This window comes from Mytilus galloprovincialis, chromosome 6, assembly GCF_965363235.1.
Source record: "Mytilus galloprovincialis chromosome 6, xbMytGall1.hap1.1, whole genome shotgun sequence".
NCBI lineage: Eukaryota > Metazoa > Mollusca > Bivalvia > Mytilida > Mytilidae > Mytilus > Mytilus galloprovincialis.
The window spans coordinates 87,019,954-87,039,070 of NC_134843.1; the positions used below are offsets into that span (position 1 = coordinate 87,019,954).

At 33.7% G+C, this 19,117-nt stretch overlaps 1 protein-coding gene and 1 long non-coding RNA gene across 2 annotated transcripts; both read left to right on the forward strand.

Moving 5' to 3' along the window:
* Window positions 1–3,020: 3,020 nt before the first annotated feature.
* On the forward strand, window positions 3,021–7,173 carry LOC143080589 (uncharacterized). Its single transcript, XM_076256500.1, has one exon. It carries the CDS (start codon window positions 3,072–3,074, stop codon window positions 6,576–6,578), a length of 3,507 nt encoding a protein of 1,168 aa, XP_076112615.1. The 5' UTR covers window positions 3,021–3,071; the 3' UTR covers window positions 6,579–7,173.
* Window positions 7,174–10,986: 3,813 nt separating this feature from the next.
* On the forward strand, window positions 10,987–18,066 carry LOC143080590 (uncharacterized). Its single transcript, XR_012979742.1, has 2 exons — window positions 10,987–11,059; window positions 17,604–18,066. It is a non-coding gene; the product is annotated as an uncharacterized LOC143080590 (long non-coding RNA).
* The last annotated feature ends 1,051 nt before the right edge of the window (window positions 18,067–19,117 follow it).

The window sequence follows — 19,117 nt, forward strand, 5'->3', positions numbered from 1 at the left end:
TGTGAATGAGAACACGTTATATGTACCCTGTGTTGTATTAGAAAGACACTTTCAGTCGGAATTGAGAACGTGCTACTTCGAACAGACACAAAAAGTAAGGCTGATTGAAAACGTCAATAAAAAATTCATGCATATTCCAGAGGCCAATTCATATCACGCTATATTGAAGTGACACACCCTTCAATAAAATGCAAAGAAAGTCAAAATAAAAATGCTCTTTCTAGGATACTGTGGCACCGTATTGTCATTTTTGTTTACTCAGGAACATCTCATTCTTAAATTTTTCAAGGGGGAAATATAAAGGTTGCAAAATTATTGTCGTGGCTAAATAACTCTTAACTGACACAATTTCAATTGTCCAACCCATTAACAGACTTTATTCCCATAATTTTCACTAAAACGTGGTATTATTCACGTTATTTTACAATTATGAAATATTTACTAATGTCAATTTATTTTTTAGAACCACAGTACTATTTTTTGTCCTTTAAATGATATCTAAATTTGTTTGTTTCGCCTTTTATTAAAAAAATTGCTATGCGTATAAGCATAAATACTACATACTTGCGCGACGCCTTTTAGTTTTACTGAAAACTGCGCAGACTAAGAAATGTTTTTACAAGTGCAAAATGTTCTATAATATATATCATTTTGTCAGACACTTTTCTTTTTTTGATTTGGTTCTTATAACATGCCAAAAATCTGTATATTTAATAGAGTTTAACATTAAATTAAGCGTTTTACTCTTAACAGACGTATAACCAACCCGATTAACAGACCAATCGCCCATATAGCCGCATACTCAATATAGATTAACCGACCAATCTCTCGGTTAGCCGAGTGTCGGCCGTGAACTTAAAATGTTTTAGATTTGACATGGATCGTTTATCATAAAATAGTATCAAATCATTATCTTTTCTACACTTTTCTACACTTTACTCTAGACTATTTCAAATCTCGGTCAGTTTCTGAAATTATTTCTTACATACTTTTGATTTTTTGATTTTTTAACCCTGTAGGCTAACATTGTCCATGTGAAATTTTAAAATTGTTTGTATAAACATTGAACGACCAAAATATGTGACGTATAAAATTTTCTGACGTCAGACACGCGAATCAATGAATGTGTTTGTAGATAGATGTGTTTGCGTTCTGTTAAATTGTTCCTTTTAAAATTGTTACACGATGATGACTGCTGTACCCATATTTTAACTATTTTATTTATTATGTCTGTTAAGTTCACGCATCATTGTAAATATAACGGAATTTGACGAGGCTGTCAACAAAGAGAGAGGTTTAGCGCTATTAAACCAGATTTAATCCACCATGTTCTGCGTTTGAAAATGCCTGTACCAAGTCAGGAATTTGACAGTTCTTGTCCATTCGTTTTTGGTGTGTTTTGTCATTTGATTTTGCCATGTGATTATGGACTTTCCGATTAGAGTTCAGTATTTTTGTGACATGCATGAACGTTTGGAGATGTTGAATGCATGAACAAACAATCGAAATTTTCATGGGAACCGACGGACCTTTTTTTTTTAAACAACGTGTTTCTTTATTGATCTTTATTCAAGACATACAGTATTTTAATGTGAAAAATTAAAAAGAAACTAGTATCATACTTTTTTAAACTATAAACTAAATTATGCAAATTTTGGTAACTAGCTTGACCGCATCCATCTCATTGAACTTGAAATTAAGGATACAATAGATACAAGTTAAGTCTACCGCATATCTTCACCTGCATTTGGAAAATGGCTACGAAGGTTGGTTGAGAACAATACCTTGCGACAAAAGGGATGATTTCAGCGTCCCTATAGTGAACGTTTTATTTCTAGCAGCGCCAGTATATGTAGTATACACCCCCAGTTATTACAGAGTTTGCATTTAAATAATGAAAATGAATATGTTTTGATTGTCGTAACCACCATTCGGTCATCAGCAGGATCTGCACACCCTTCCAAAGCTCCTTAGATTATCCAGTTTTTGGTGGGGATTTTTGTTGCTCTGTCTTTAGTTTTTTGTGTTGTGTTTTGTGTATTGTTGTTTGTACATCGGTCGTTGTTTTTTTTTTTTGCCATTTTGGGTTGCATTGTCAACTTGTTTTTGACATGAGTTTGCTTGTACCTTTAGTATCGTTACGTATCTTTACGTGACAATTCGAATTAAGGAATAAACTAGTAATGAAAAACTGAATTGTGGCGACTACAAATAGAATACATTCATGACCATCTTTGACACACAATCTGTATACGCAATAACGCAAGGGCGGTGCTGATAAATCTTTGGTGTCGATAACTTCGTAAATTCATAAGTTCATAAGCTTCTTTTGTATAAGCAGTTACCCTCATTATGACAACATTATGCGAAACATAAGCTCTAGAATATCGTATTATCTTGGAGTTATATGCCGCATATAAAGGAGTTACCATTACGATTATAAATAATATTGAAAATTCACAATAAAAAAATCAGTTTAGTTCTGAATCAAACTTTTTATTATAAGGTCAGGACAGCCGTATTTGTGAAATGAATTAAAAGTTTCAATTAAAAAATCGACACAATACAGGATAATAGATTTAAAAGAGTGATGAAAGATACCAAAGGGACATTGCAAGAAAATTGGTACCGTTAATTTTATTATATCAAACTCATAGATCGCAAACTGAATTTATCCAATGAGACATTTTATTGTCCAAGAATTAAGATACCCTTACCAAAACTAACTAATACTCAGTATAAAAAAAAAATCAATCTAATACTGAGAGAGATTGTCTAATTTTCATAGAAGTATAAAATTACAATTTAGCAACATTTTAACAAATAATAAAACAAATTTCATCGATATTAATTCACCTCAATAGCAGACTAATGAAGGTTATTACAACAGTATACTTATTAATCTATATAAATAAGACCTGGATAATCGTAAATAATATCAACTTTTCTACTTTTCATGATAGCTTTACCTTCTATATGTATTTTTTTTTTATGACGATGAAATATTATCTTTGCAGACCTTCATCAGCTACTTTTTATATGACTTAAATTTTTGTATATGCCGGTGAGCAATGGATTGGACTAAATCATTATCGATGTTCGTAAAAGAAGGCAATTACGAAAAAGTTAAACAATTGTTAGAAAGAGTACACGTTGATAAATTGGAAGTGTCCAGCGAATATCCTTTAGTCATGGCAATTGATAACAACGACGTTGATATGGTCCAGCTCCTAATAGACCCTAAATTACATATTGACACTAAAAACTTTCAAATTGATCCAGTTATTCATGCTACCCGAAATTCAGCTGTAAATGTGGATGTGCTGGAAGCATTAATTCATGCAGATCTTGATATCAATGCTAAAGATTCGCATGGCATGAATGCTTTACATATGGCAGCACAGTTTAATTTTGAAAAAAAGCTGGAGGTTCTATTACAGAGTCAGCGTTTGGGTACAAACGAAGTGGACCATTCTGGTAGGAATGCACTACATCATTTGATTGAAACAACATGCTTTGACAATATGGATCAGTTTAAAAGATGTGCCATGCTACTAATTGAGAGAGATGTTAACATTAATGCACAAGACCAAATGGGGGAGACGCCTCTTCATAAAGTTTTCCAAAATTACTGTAATCTTATTCCAGAAATTCTGGCATTCTTGCTTCAAAATGGAAAGGATATTAATCATGAACTGAAAGACAACGATGGATTTACAGTTTTCCATATTATGGTTTCAAACACAAACGAAAGCATAAAGGAACAGACAAACTTTGCCGATATAATTGAAGCCAAGGACAAAATGATTAGAGACTACTTGATTGGTAGATTAACTGCGGTTGAGCCTGTTGTATTGGTTCGTCTTTTAAACGAACTAAATAACAATGGCAATTCTGCATTCGAAACTTATGCAGATGGCGAACAATTTAAAATGGAAACCATTAATTGCATGATCGAGAGAGGGGCTGATGTAAATAACAAGGATAGTCTTGGCATCACTCCACTCGCGAAAGGTGCTCTCAGAGAACGCGACGAACTTGTTGACGTCTTTTTAAGAGCAGGCGCAGATGTGAACATAACAGACATCTTTGGGCAAACTGTTTTGTTTAGAGTACGAACCATACACTCATTTAAAAGCCTATGTGAATATGGCGTACAACTTAACGTGAAAGATAAGTTTGGTCGTTCTCCTCTAACAAACAACTGTTTGTATACTCCATTAGAATTTCCACCTATGGGAATGACGTTGCAATCTAGTTTATCAATACATCCCCCATTGGCAACACTTTTTCTTGATCACGGAGTAGATGTAAATGTTGTAGACAGATATGGATCCTCACTGTTGCATTATGGGGCGTGGCATTCGGATCTCAATATGATAAAAGTTTTGCTTGAAAACAGCGCAAGGAAAGATCTAGTCGACCAACATGGATACACACCATATGATCTTGCCATTCATCATGGTAACTGTGACGTATTCCAACTGTTAGAAAATGATCATAATCATGGCGTTAATATGGCTACTACAGAAAAACGAAAAATATATGAGAAGAGCGCTATCTATGTTCGGTCTATGATTAATCATCAGAATGCAAACAATATGCAGGAAACATTGAGTAGTGTTGGAATAGATGATAATGCTGAAGATTTATTACAATTGTTGATATCGTCACCAAAAACAGGCTTTACCGATAATTTAAGTGATACATCGAAAATAAAGTCTGATGTCCATGAACTCATGACCAGAATCGCTAATGTTATTGGTGAAATGGATAGTCGATTTCAATGCACTATTTTCCCAACCGGAAGTTCAGCAGAATGTACTCAAATAGGGGATCCAGTCGAAATGGATTTTGTTTTTTGTTTATCATACTTTAACAGCCAATGCGAGGTTATTCAAACAGATGATCTTCTAGAAACTGGATTTGCAATTTTGAAATTAAAAAATTACCACAAAAGTCACGATTTGGTATCGTTTGTTGATCAAAGCGATGTATTACAGTCAGACATTGTTCGCGAGAGATTTCAAGATCTAACAACCAGTGCAGTGAATAGGGCGGACATTTGGTCTTCCGAGGACATTTATTTCGACGGACTTCTAGGATTTCCAGACGACAAACCAATAATCAATCTCAGAATTCAGTGGTATGGAGCGTTGGCTAAATGCGTCAGCATAAGCATCGATATTGTTCCTGCAATTCATAAACCAAACTGGATTCCACGAGATATCGATCATAGTTTTATGGAGCTGCTTACTCCGAAGGTAAAGGAGGCAGGATTCTTTCTATTGTTTCATTTACCTCATACAACCACGTCTTTGAAGTCATGTTATGTTAGGATATCGAGTGCTCCAGCTGAAATTCAGATTATCAAGATGATGCCAGACTTGTTAAGAGAGAGTTTTTCTCTTTCTAAGATTTTAAAAAGTTGGCACTTCTGTCCACTTGTTCAATTTAGTGATGACGAAAATGACAGTTCTACTGACACAGAATCTTTTGAGGACGAAAATAATGATAACGACGATGATCCCGATAAAAGTGGTAAGTTAAAAACTACAACAAAGACCATTAAACAGCTACAACCCTGTATAATATCCCAAATGGGTGAAGATCAAATTGGCGATAGTGAAAAATCTTCAGATAATTCTATCAACAGTGAAAATTTACTAGAAATTCAGAAAGCAGCTGGATGGATAGTAGCTCTTGATGAAACACATGTTATCAGAAAAATATTTTTACCAAAGGAAAACAAAGCTGAGCCTATGGAAAAATTTATCGGAAAATATGCTAAAGAACCCTTTACTGAAATGACTGTTGATAATAATATTGACAGTCGCACGTTGTTTGTATCGAAAGAGGACCAACCTTCAACAAGCAGGAGAAATGTTGATTGTAACGAACAAATCACAAATATAGCAGAACATTTGAGTAAAAACACAGCTTTTACACCTTGCACGAGTTCAAAAAATTGCGAACAGCAAGTTTACAGCAATATAACCAACACAGAGAACACAGAGAACACGTTAGAATCACGAGAAACAAAAGAAAATGGTGTCTTAAAATCTGATAGCATGTCATTGCAAATGATAGAAAGAAGCAATGATACTCGGAGTGATTATAACGTTCATTCAATAGATTTCGAATACGAAGAAGAAAGTTCAAGAAAGGGTGAAAATTGTTCAGAATCAGAAATTTCACAAGATGAAAGTTCAACGACGTTTGACGATGATTTTGTTGGAGGAGATGTTGTTCAAGCAAAGGACGAAATTTCAAGCTATATGTTGAAAAACTGTTTGTTTTATACAATCGTACTAATTCGACAAAATAATTTGAAGGACTTGAGTCACATTAAAGTCACAACAATGATATATGACACCCTTTTGAAAGCAGCAAAGTCAAAGCAATTGCCATCATACTTTATGCCATATATTGATAATTTCTCCTATGTTGATACACATATTCGCGAAGTGTCTTCAAGTAAAGCAGAAAGAGAACTTCAAAAACATTGTGCAAGAATTGAAACATTTTGTAAGGTTATTCTTGGAATTCTCTCTCAAAGACAACAAAGTTCTAATTAGTTCCTCTTTGCTTGTTTTCATATATTTCAAAGTAAAGTAAGATTTTTGTTTCAAGTGTAACGTATAGTCTTTACATATTAGTGTCAGGGTACCCAAATTGCACATATTTTCATTTTTGTATATTTAAGAAAAATAAATAGTTTCCTTTCTGGATGTATTTGTAGCTGATTAATAATTTCTATATAGTTCCAGAAATTTGATTTTTTAAAACCATAACGTTCCATGCTATTTTATGAGGAGTATTTAATTTGCACATATCCGACAACAAAAGACGAATAACAGATTTGTTTTTTCCGAAGATTTGAAAAAATCTGACGTTAATCCATGCTCATTGTGTATTTTGTTAGAAATAGTTACCAGTGACGTATTTTGATAACTACTTTTTTCTTCTAAATTTCGATTTTTGTTTTTAACATTATTAATTTGCTACTAGTACTTCATTCATTGAAGTAAGAGTATGGATTAGGGAATTGCAGTTTTGAATTTTCCTCGGAGTTTAGTATTTTTGTGATTTTACTTATTGATTTATAATGTGACCACTGTATGTGTATCTTCAGGATTTTAATCTGTTTAAAAGACGTGCATAATAAAAGGATTAAAAAACGAATTTTAATTCTCTAAGAAAACTAAGACTATTTACCGGATTTTTAATAACATGAGCAACACAACGGGTGCCGCACGTGGAGCAGGATCTGCTTACCCTCCCGGAGCACCTGAGATCACCCCAAGGTTTTGATGGGGTTCGTAGTTCTTAGTCTTTAGTTTTCTATGGTGTGTCTTCTGTACTATTATTAGTCTGTTTATCGTTTCCTTTTTTAACCATGGCGTTGTCAGTTTATTTTCGATTTATGAGTTTGACTGTTCCTTAAGTATTTTTCGCCCCTCTTTTGTAAGATTTCCGTCACTTTTGTTTTGCATAATTGACTTAAACTGGGTAGTAAGAACAATTTGGGGGTATTATGGCGTTACACGTTAAAAGAAAACTCTCCATAGAATACAAGAGAAGTGTAATACCTCAACCAAAACGCCAGTCAACGACAAGCACTTGTCTCTGAAATGTGTTTCCCCTACATACCTTTATATCAAGGCATATAGGGGAAAACAATCACATACAAATTAGGGGGAACACTTACATTCAGAGACAATATCCTATATAGTCAACACAATGAAGTATGTCATTGTGTACACAGTCGAATTATAATTGAATAAACAAACCATCAGCTTCTGCACAAAAATAAATATGTGTTTCTAAGCCGTATTCTATGTGTTACTCTACTGGCGACAGTCAGCACCATCGCTCGTTGCCTCCCCTTTTATGTATTGTAAAAGATATTTTTCCAGCTATGATTCAATACAATGCAAGCTTTTGATTGAAGATACTGGTATCAACTATCGATAAGATAACTTCGTGGTTCAAACGATTGAGCAAAAATAATATGACAACATGCAAATATCATTTTTTGCACTTTTTGTGCAATCTCTTTCTATCAGTGATGCTCAAGGTTAAAAAAAAAAAGAAGTAAAATCACAAAAAAATACTGAACTCCGAGGAAAATTCAAAATAGAAAGTCCCTAATTAACGACAAAATCAAAAGCTCAAACAATCCAAACGAATGGCGAACAACTGTCATATTCCTGACTTGGAACAGACATTTTCGTTTGTAGAAAATAGTGGATTAAACCTGGTTTTAAAGCGTTAAACCTCTCACTTGTATGACAGTCGCATCAAATCCCATTATATTGACAACGATGTGTGAACAAAACAAAATAATAACCTTACGACTTCCAACTGTGAACAAAAACCATACCATGTAGCAAGCTATCAATTGCCCTTACGCGCAAAATGTAAAATAATTCAAGCGGAAAAAATCAACAGCGACCTGATTGGTGTGAATATTGATCAATTTGTAAGCAATTGTTCATTGCTGGTGCAGTTTCTGCGAAAGGAGCACACTCCTGTATATTAAGTCCGTATATTATAGTGTGAACATGCACGAGATATGTAATCACCATACGATTGGGCAGTGAGTATGTTACTGCTGAGAAATGGGAAATTGATAATTTAGAAGTTAAAACCGTCCCTTTTTTCATAGATTTTAGCGTAAAGTCGTCCATCTGTGTCAATTTCGATGAAGAGATCATGGTATGAAAGCAGTCCTTCTTGTATCAATAGTATACTTAATTTCAAATTCACTGGGATTAATGAGATGTAAGTATTGGCTGAAATATGGGTAATTCAGTGATTTTTGCAAGGTGCTTTTTCTTTTTGTCTTTTAGAACGTTCTGAATGAATTTTGCTTAAATTAAGTACAAAAGCAAATCGGTCAGTAGGGGTGCACAATTAGTACCCATTGGAATACCGAACGTCTATTACAATATAATTCCATCAAACTCAACAAATATATTGTCGATCAAAAAGTCCAGCATTTTGATAACTTCATCTGCGGTATATTTTCTGGTAGAATCATTGTGGTTCTCCACAAAATAAGAATTATAATAAACCAAAACAAGACATTTGTATCTACGATTCCTATTTTAGAAAAAGCTTTGCTCGATGAGAATCAGAATGTTGAAGTCAGTCTTTCAATTGATCATTAATAGATTTTTTTCTCTAAATATGATTGGACGGTCGATCAACATAATTTAATTTTGTCATATACAAACCTATGGAATATGATATCAATAAAATGTTAAACAGTTGTCGAAATAAAACGTTAACAAAATTCTGCTAGTACTTGAAATTAGGAATCACTGGTTTAGGTTTTGGAATATATAAACGCGATAGTTCATCCCATAAGCTCATTTACACAGCTACTTTTGCATAGGTACTATTTCTAAAAATTTGTAGTACTGGAAATCTACTTTTAATATTCAGTACTATTTTGTTACTCTAAAATTATTGTAATATTTAGGTACCTGTATTTGACAGTACTTTATTTGTACTTGAAATTTAGGTACTATAGATTTTTGGTTACTATCGTTACATTTTCAGCATTTTGAAAGTTTTTCTATTTCAAATCTCTTAAAGTTATGATTTTCAAACATGGAATATTGTATTATTTCTGTACCAAAATATTTAGTACAAATCAAGTACTGTAAAATACAAGTACCTAAATATTACATTAGTTTTAAAGTAAAGAAATAGTACTAAATATTAAAAGTAAATTTCCAGTACTGCATTTTTTTAGTACATAAATAGTACCTATGCAAAAGTAGCTGTGTAGGTAATAATATAATAATTGGATCTTTTTTCAATAAAAACTAGGAGATGTGATATGATTGCCAGTGAGACAACTATCCATCACAGCTCAAATTAAGTGGACGTAAACAGTTATAGGCAATCGTAAGGCCTTCAACAATGAGAATAGTTCATACCATTTACTCATAAAGAGGAAATTACTGGTAAATTTCACGATTGAAAAACATATTACCGAATTTATTTCATGCTTCTACTGCAACTTCATCAAACACAATTTTGTTAACGTAGTAAGCTATTTAAAAGCTAAAAATGTAATATTCTACATCTTCAAATGTTATTTCCCGTCTCCTTTATTTTTACCCCCCATTTGTATCTAAATCCTTTAGTTTCAACGGTTGAACCGTTATCAATGAATGTATATAGATTTAAATAAGAGTACAACTATTTTCTCCAAACATGTATTATTTTGTGGTTGATCCCCGGGCGTTGATCATAAATGCAAATCATTTAAGGTGCACGGACATTTTTTGAGGTGTCAAAGTTTGTACATTTAACCAAAAAGTACATGTTGAACACGAGTAGAGATGTTTAACAATGCGGAAAATCGAAACAATTTACAATAATTTACAAAATATAATTACAAATGTTTCTTACATTGGGAATTTTTACATTCATTTTTTTCATATTATGAGGGTGGGGGCTAGGGAGGAGGGGTGAGGTGTCTATATTATATAATTGTGGCCATTCATTCATATTTCTATATATTATATTTGTGGACAATCATTCATTGTTCTAGATACCCCCCCACCCCCCATTATTCTCCATTTTTTTCTACCTCATCTAGACCCTTATATGGTTTGGAATTCACATATATATAATATGATATGGATCAATATGCCAAATTCAACCCCGCTTTATCTACATGCATTTTTTTTTATCAATTATATACTAAGATCTACTAAATATGACATGTGCAAAAAGTTATTATCACACTATAAATAAAAACATGAGAAAACGAAAAAGTGATAAGCTAGCTATTAATTTTAGAATTTTTACGTTGAACAATGAGTCCTATTATACAACCGATTTATCTTACATTTACATTTTGTCATCCATAACAAATCATAACATTGTAAAATATTTAATCACTTTTGTAACTGATTGATAAAAGATAACATGCTGAATATTTCCGGAAAACATCGATTTAACCTTGAACCGTCATTTACGACATGTAGGGAAAAATTGAAATAAGGTAATTCGTCATAAACGGCCACGCGTCCACGTAAGTACACATGTAAAATTATATAGACTACTTTAACAGACTTTTTATTCACTTTATTGATTCATGTTTATCAGTAAAAAGTGACAACAGATTGTTTGACAGATAAAATTAGTTCCACACTGATGTCACTGATCATTGTCAACAAAGCGGGGGAGGGGGTGTTGGGTGTTAATCTACCGTATTTGGAAAGCACGCCTTCACTTCTACCAATAGTGTTATGTACATATAAAAAAAGAAGATGTGGTATGATTGCCAATTAGGGAGCTACCATTTGATTTTTATGGGGGGCTAGGATGAAAAATGTTGTCCTGCCTTTTTTTTTAGTTGTAATCTCTGTCCTGCCTTTTTATTTTTCACTCTATTCGGTCCTGCCTTTTTTTTATTAGTTTATCCTGACTTTTTTTAACCTAAATTGTCATCCTGCCTTTTTTTTTGCAAAGTGTCTCATCCTGCCTTATTTTTTTACTCAAAACTCCTGTCCTGCCTATTTTTTTCAAATTTCATCCTAGCCCCCCCCCCCCCCCCCCCCATAAAAATCAAATGGTAGCTCCCTTAGACAACTCTTCACAAGTGACAAAACGACACAGAAATTAACCGGCAGCTATAGGTCACCGTACGGCCTTCAACAATGAGCATAGCCCATAACGCATAATTTCTTTAACAGCGTCCGATCAAGCCATTTCAAAAAAGCACCATGAAACGTTAACATAATTAAAAAGAAAAAGAAAATAAAATATATAAAAAATCGAATAAAAGGGGGTCAACAATCCACCAATGTTGAGTATTACAAATGTCCCCTCCTTTTATTTTACAAATTGAAAAGTCGCGGTATGTTAAAAAGACTTTGTTCTGCTTCTTGTATTTTAATCAATATTGACTGAGATTTATTGGCGGTATTTTCCACGAATGCCGGATGATTTAGTGTGACAACTATTGATCAAAATTGAAAAGACGAAAGTATTGTTTCGGACTAAAATCTATAATAAAAAGATCAACACTTCTCATACCCAGAACACCAACTGCATTGACTTGTATCACTTTGAAATGAGCCCTTTATACGTTTGAAATATTAACCCGTAGACCCTAAAGTGCAATTGATGATAAATACATGTTTGTTTAAAAAATATAACGTATCTGTAATTGCAATTTCTTTTTTTAGTCTCGCTATTCACTTTTCACTTTTCATTCCTAACCCTCCCTGCCCCCAAAATTCACTTAAATTTTAAGCCTAACTAGTGATAACTAATAATCGTTTCATAAATATTATGCTTTAAAGATTTTTAAAGCACAATTCAATATATATGATACATGTACCTTACTATTTTGAGTATTTTCAGAAAGTTTTAAAATTGACATCGAATTTAAAGACATCTTTTTACACGATTTATACAAGGAATATAACACAATGACATACATGCAGAAAACCATTCACAAAACCCCTTAATCCCTTTTCCCCCTACTTCCTCTTCTCTTCCCCTTAAACCCATACAAAAGTCATTCAATTCTTTTTCCAGGAATATCCCTATTTGTATCCCCCACTTCCTCTGGTGTCCCGCACCCTGGCTCTCGCTTCCTTCCCCTTTGCCTTCCGCTTCCTGCTCCTCATTTCGATTTTGCCTTACCCCTGTCCAGCCCTTCTTGGTAAGCCCTCAATAATGCTTTTTTTTTAAAACATGTATAAAGGAGTAATTGATACCATCTGTATTAGGTTTAACGAACATTCAACATAAAAACAGCTGCGTTAAAATGATAACAATAATTTAAAATTAAGTCTAACTCTTCGTTCATTCCCAAGTATTTTGTTAGCGATTTCTGACTTTTATGCATTTTGCCATTCATTTCCGTGTCGCATTATTTTCAAAACGCGGAACAAATCCGAACAAAAAATATGTCTGTCAAAAATGGTTCAAGTTTCTTAAAATTACTGTGCAATAAGATAAAGAAAATATGCAGTACTTTATGAAAAAACACAAAAGGAGCAATGGATGTCTATTAATCTAAAAAAAAAACCCACAAAAATACGCTATTTGTATCTATAATGGTCATATTTCAATGTATCATGATTTTTTTAAAATTTAATTAAAATTACTGTGCAATAAGATAAAGAAAATATGCAGTACTTTATGAAAAAACACAAAAGGCGCAATGCATGTCTATTAATTTAAAAAAAAACACGCTATTTGTATCTATAATGGTCATATTTCAATATATCATGATATTTTTGAAATTTAATCTTTGGTGTATCTGATAGTACAGTAAACTAGAAGTATGCTCGTCCCTTAAAACTATTAATTTGCTAATGAAATTCTTGAATTTTGTTGAATGTTCACCAAACTTGATCGTGAAAGATCAAGCAACGCATTTTTTTTTATCATGAAAGATAATGCGTGATCAGACTTAATACTAGTAATCAGAAATCAATATTTCTATTACCACTTTATATACCTACAACTGGTTGAAGCCTGTAACTATCTAGATAAGAATGAACATTAAAGCTTCTTTTTTTTCAAATACAACACTTAACCTCGAAAGTTAACAAAAAAAAGCCCAACTAAAAACGTGCCTTAATCAGTGCGAAAAATACAGCTTTGAGAATCGGTCAAGTACAATTCAGGCAGACCTCCACTATTTAGCCAATAAAATGGGTATGCAACGTTTACACCAAAATGTTAACCATCAACCAAAAATTATAACAAACACAGCAGCTTTCATGAACAATTTGAGAATAAACGATAACAACATTTTGTTCGTTTTGTGCAACAGTACTTTCTTAAATTCTATGTATCTTTATACATGTATACAACGTAGCAGATGTGGGTTGATTTCCAATGAGGTAACTATATACTACAGACTAAAGAATACCAGAGCGCAAATGCTGATCTTTCTCGTCTGCTTTACTTATGATAGTATATATTTTGTTGAACGTCTGTAAAATTAAAGGTTTTACAAGAATTGTCAAATACACTTAAGATTGTCAATGATTCATAAAAAGAGGTCAAGGTCAGATGAATCATGCCAAGCAGATCTCTAAACATACCGTACACCAAATATAGGTGTACCGATACTTACGGTACCTTAGAAACTGACAAATGTAAAAGGTATGTTTGGTCAATTAATTCGGAACATATTTTACTAGAATTGTCAAATACACTTTAAGATTGTCACTGATTCATAAAACGAGGTCAAAGTCAGATGAACCATGCCAAACAGATCTCTTCAAACATACCGTACACCAAATATAGGTGTGCCGATACTTACAGTACCTTAGAAACTGACAAATGTAAAAGGTGTGTTTGGTAAATTAATTCGGAACATAAGTTCGAAAGTATATGAACCCTGACGACAGCCAGACATAGACATCTTACTTTCATTTCAAATGACGTCATATATATAAAACATGCAGGCAGACATGTACACCATACACCAAATGTCGTGGTGCTATATCATACAGGTATATAAGCGAAAGGTCAAACAACATAAAACGAACACGACCAAATGATGCATGATAATAGGGTCAAAGTTATTTGAAACCTTGCAGAAGTAGAAAATGTACACCTTACAATCAACACAAAAGACAGTTATCCTATAGCTTAGCGAAACCGCGATACGGACTTGACCACAAAACTAAACTTTCCTCCATGAAATATTAATTATCATATAATTGAAGAATAATTTGAACGTCTTCGTAGCATCATATATTTCACGATCCTTTTCACGATCTTCAAAAAGCGGTACGGGATTTTTCACGATCCGAAAAATCAATTTTGTTTAAATATTTCCTTTTTTTACCAAGTTTCAGATTATGCTTATACAAGATAACTATGATAACCATTTGATTCATTCAAAAAGAATGCCCTTATTCGGAGAACAGTAGTTTATTTTATTCGAATTTGTGAACAAATCATGTTTGTATACATTTTTTATGTCATTGAAATGTCGAGAAGCGATCTGCCTTTTGTTGTTTTGTAAAAACTATTGTACTTTTAAAACTGGATTTCCTCACATACATACTGATCATAATGTTGAACCATTTTGACAGACATTTTTATTTTGTTGTAAAGTCTGTGTAAATACATAAATTAGATTATTTAGTGACCTTTCATATGTCTTCTTGATTAAATGTCTTTCACGATCCAGTACCAGAGCTTTCACGATCGTCTAGCAATACTTGACCACCGTTAGATATTCTTTCACGATCATTTCTCTCGTTAAACCGAATTACACCAGTGTATATCATAATCATTGTATGAATGGTAAATATTCCTTTATTCTTCTAGTGAGTTAACTTCATCTATTTTTAGTGGAGTGTGTTAACTGACATTTTTTTTTGTTATTTTACTCTCCAATCCCGCCTTTAAAGACTTCTCGTTTGAAAAGCATTAACTGTGGGGATGTGATTGATGGTTGGCCGGGGAGGAAGGGGGGGGGGGGTGTATAATATTTTTTTGTTTCTATCGGAAACTTTTTTTTGCATAGCGCGATCGATTTATTTAGTTTTTCAACGCTATCAATCATAAGTTTGACCAGAACATTTTTAAAAAATCAAATTGGGGATCAGAACATATTTTAGAAAACAAAATCATAACCCCTCTCCCCTTTTGGAGTTTTATTTTATGTGCTGATTAAGGTTGTTTTACGTATTCATTTTTATTCTGTAGTTATTAGTCACCACTTCGGTATATCTAACATGTATATCTATTATATAGCCATTTTTACTGTAAAGTATGAATTATTATAAATACTAAGGTTTTTCTTACCCCAGGCAGATAACCGCAGCCGTATTTGGCACAACTTTTTGGAATTTTGGTCCTCAATGCTCTAACTTTAAAAATGTACTTGTTTTAGCTTTCGGCCTTTTTTTCACCTGGCCCGAAGGGCCAAGTGAGCTTTTCCCATCACTTTGCGCCCGTCGCTCGTCGTCCGTCGTCGTTAACTTTTACAAAAATCTTCTCCTCTGAAACTACTGGGCACCCTTAATCCAAACTTGGCCACAATCATCATTGGGTTATCTAGTTTAAAAAATGTGTCCGGTCACCCGGCCAACCAACCAAGATGGCCGCCATGGCTAAAAATAGAACATAGGGGTAAAATGCAGCTTTTGGCTTATAACTCAAAAACCAAAGCATTTAGAGGAAATCTGACCAAGTAAAATTGTTTATCAGGTCAAGATCTATCTGCCCTGAAATTTTCAGATGAATCGGACAACCCGTTGTTGGGTTGCTGCCCCTGAATCAGTATTTTTTAAGGAAATTTTGCTGTTTTAGTTATCATCTTGAATATTATTATAGATAGAGATAAACTGTAAACAGCAATAATGTTCAGCAAAGTAAGATTTACAAATAAGTCAACTTGACCGAAATGGTCAATTGACCCTCTAAGGAGTTATTGTCCTTTATAGTCAATTTTTAACAATTTTCATAAAATTTGTAAATTTTTATTAATATTTTCCATTGAAACTACTGGGCCAAGTTCATTATAGATAGAGATAATTGTAAGCTGCAAGAGTTAGACTGTTTAGTAAAGTAAGAGGTACAAACACATCACCATCACCAAAACACAATTTTGTCATGAATCCATCTGCTTCCTTTGTTTAATATTCACATAGACCAAGGTGAGCGACACAGGCTCTTTAGAGCCTCTAGTTTTTTTTTTATCCGAGCGTCACTGATGAGTTTTATGCATATGAAACCCACGTCTGGCGTATTAAATTATAAGCCTTGTACCTTTTGATAGCTTTCATTTGTGTGTTTCGCTGTCATGTATGTTTTCCCATTTATTTTTAGTTGAGTCCTGTCATGTAAAGTTGTCATTTTAATGTTATATTTAACATTGACATAAAAGCGGGAGGTTTTGGCTAGCCACAAAACCAGGTTCAACCCTCCAATTTATTAAAATGTCCTGTACCAAGCCATTAATTTTATACACTCATTATTTAAGTTTGGTCAACTTGGTGCAATGCAACTTCGCCTTGAAAGTTTTCTGTCAAATGTAGATAGTTAAAAAAAACTGGCCACCAAGCAACAAAAGTGTGGACTGTAAAATGGGGAGTTTATCACGGTTGGTAAAATCACTCAAAACTAGGTGAGACATGCTGCAGAAGTGATAGATATGTTGGATAAATAAAGAAAATTGAACATTTTAATCAACATCAAAAAACATAAAAAAATTATCTGTATCGTATACCCAAGCGCCTGTGGGCAAACCTTTGGGCGAACGAACTCGGGGCGAACGGACCAAGGGCGAACATGTAATCTCGGCGAATCGACCTGATACCAAATTCACGAATGATTACTACATAAATTAAATGATGCAGATGCTTAGAACATGTGTAAACATCTGTGTCAAAATATGGCATGGAAGTTGTTATGAAATTGTAAAGTACGGTTTCACTCCTGGTAACGGTTTTACAGCCGACAGTAAAGACTTTCAGAAGATATGAGGTGGTCTTCCATCACAAATCTACATTATTTCTTACGTTTCAAGATCACTGTTTTGAAATTGTCTTATATTTTGTGTATACAGGATATTATTTTTCTATTTTAAGATTCAAGATACTGGAGGCAAACCAATGCCTGCATAAAGAAGTTATTCATTTAAATAAAAATGAACTGCTCACAACACCAACATGAACAAATGCGCCTCTTTTGTAAAGAATGTGAAGATATCATATGTGTTCAGTGTTTGTTAGAGAATCATCAACAGCATAAGGTCAAAGGATTATCCGAATCAAATGACATTATTAGGAACAAGGTGAATTATTGGTGCTCAGATAATAAATCAGCAACTCAACATGATCTTGCAGAAACTAAAAAGCTGTTAGAAGAAGCGAATGAAAAAAATGTTCAAGACGAGGCAAAAGTAGAAGAGGATATTCACAAGTGTGAATTGCAGTGGAAGAATAAAATTGAAATAGAGGTAAAGAATCTATTAAAAGCTTCAAAGGAAGTATTTGAGGTAAGCAGGAATCAGGTTCATAGCCTTCTGGATGAGGTTAAGTTTTGTGAAAATGAAATGGAAAATCCTGCATCAGGGGACTCACTTACAAGGCTTTACTGTAGCTTAAAAAAATGTTCTATTAACGAAGAATGTTTAAAATTAAACTATGACAAGGTAGGGCCGTTGTTACAGTTGAATGCGCCGTCTGGTGACACATTATTAGGTTGTATTGGAGAAGATTGTGGCACGAGAAATACAAATGATATATCTACACAAACATACAATTCACATGAGCTTTTATCAGACGACAACACTATGACTGAAGTAGATAAGAAAGGTCTCGTGACAATGATTCCACTTGCAGATCTGGTAGTTCCGGTCACGAAAATTATCCCAGTTAACACATCTGACGCATGGTTCATTTCAGATAGGAAATTATTCCGTCTTAACTTCTCTGGAATACAGAAGGCGGCTTATTCTGAAGAAGCGGACGACATTGCTGTTCTGAAAAATGGAGATTTGTTAGTCCTTAATCGAACAAAAAGCTTTATTAATCAAATTGACGCAAGAGGTAATGTGACGCCCTTCACAAGTACCGATCCGTACATGCCGTTATGCATGGATTACGTGAAGTCAGACAACTCTGTTTTCATATGGATGAGTAATAAGGATTCAAGACAAATGACCGTCTTTGAGACCAACGGAATAAAAAAGAAATCATTTACGCTGGTAAATAGTAAGAGCGAGAGTTGTTGCATGTCGGTGCACTCGAGTAACAACTTTAGCATAATATATGACGTAGAACAAACAACTGGAATACGGAACTATGTTTATTCCTATAGCCTCGAACCGAAAAATTCGTATTCCTTCTCGGGTAAGTCTGGACAAAGCCCGTACTTACAATACGTCTGCAAAGGACTTTGCTACGATAACGACGGCAACGTATTGGTGAGCGATATGCAGTTTAATACAATATATCAATTGGATGGAAAGTTACAGTTTAAAAAAATACTACTAGATAAAAATGATGGTCTTAGTTCACCTGCAGCCATTGCATATAGAGAGGGTCAATTATGGATAGCTGATTCTAAAAGCTTAAGAATTTATGACTACCAAACTCTC

What these genes read in the sequence shown, in the direction of transcription:
- LOC143080589 (XM_076256500.1), top strand. Translation starts at nt 3,072, where the DNA reads ATGGATTGGACTAAATCATTATCGATGTTCGTAAAAGAAGGCAATTAC.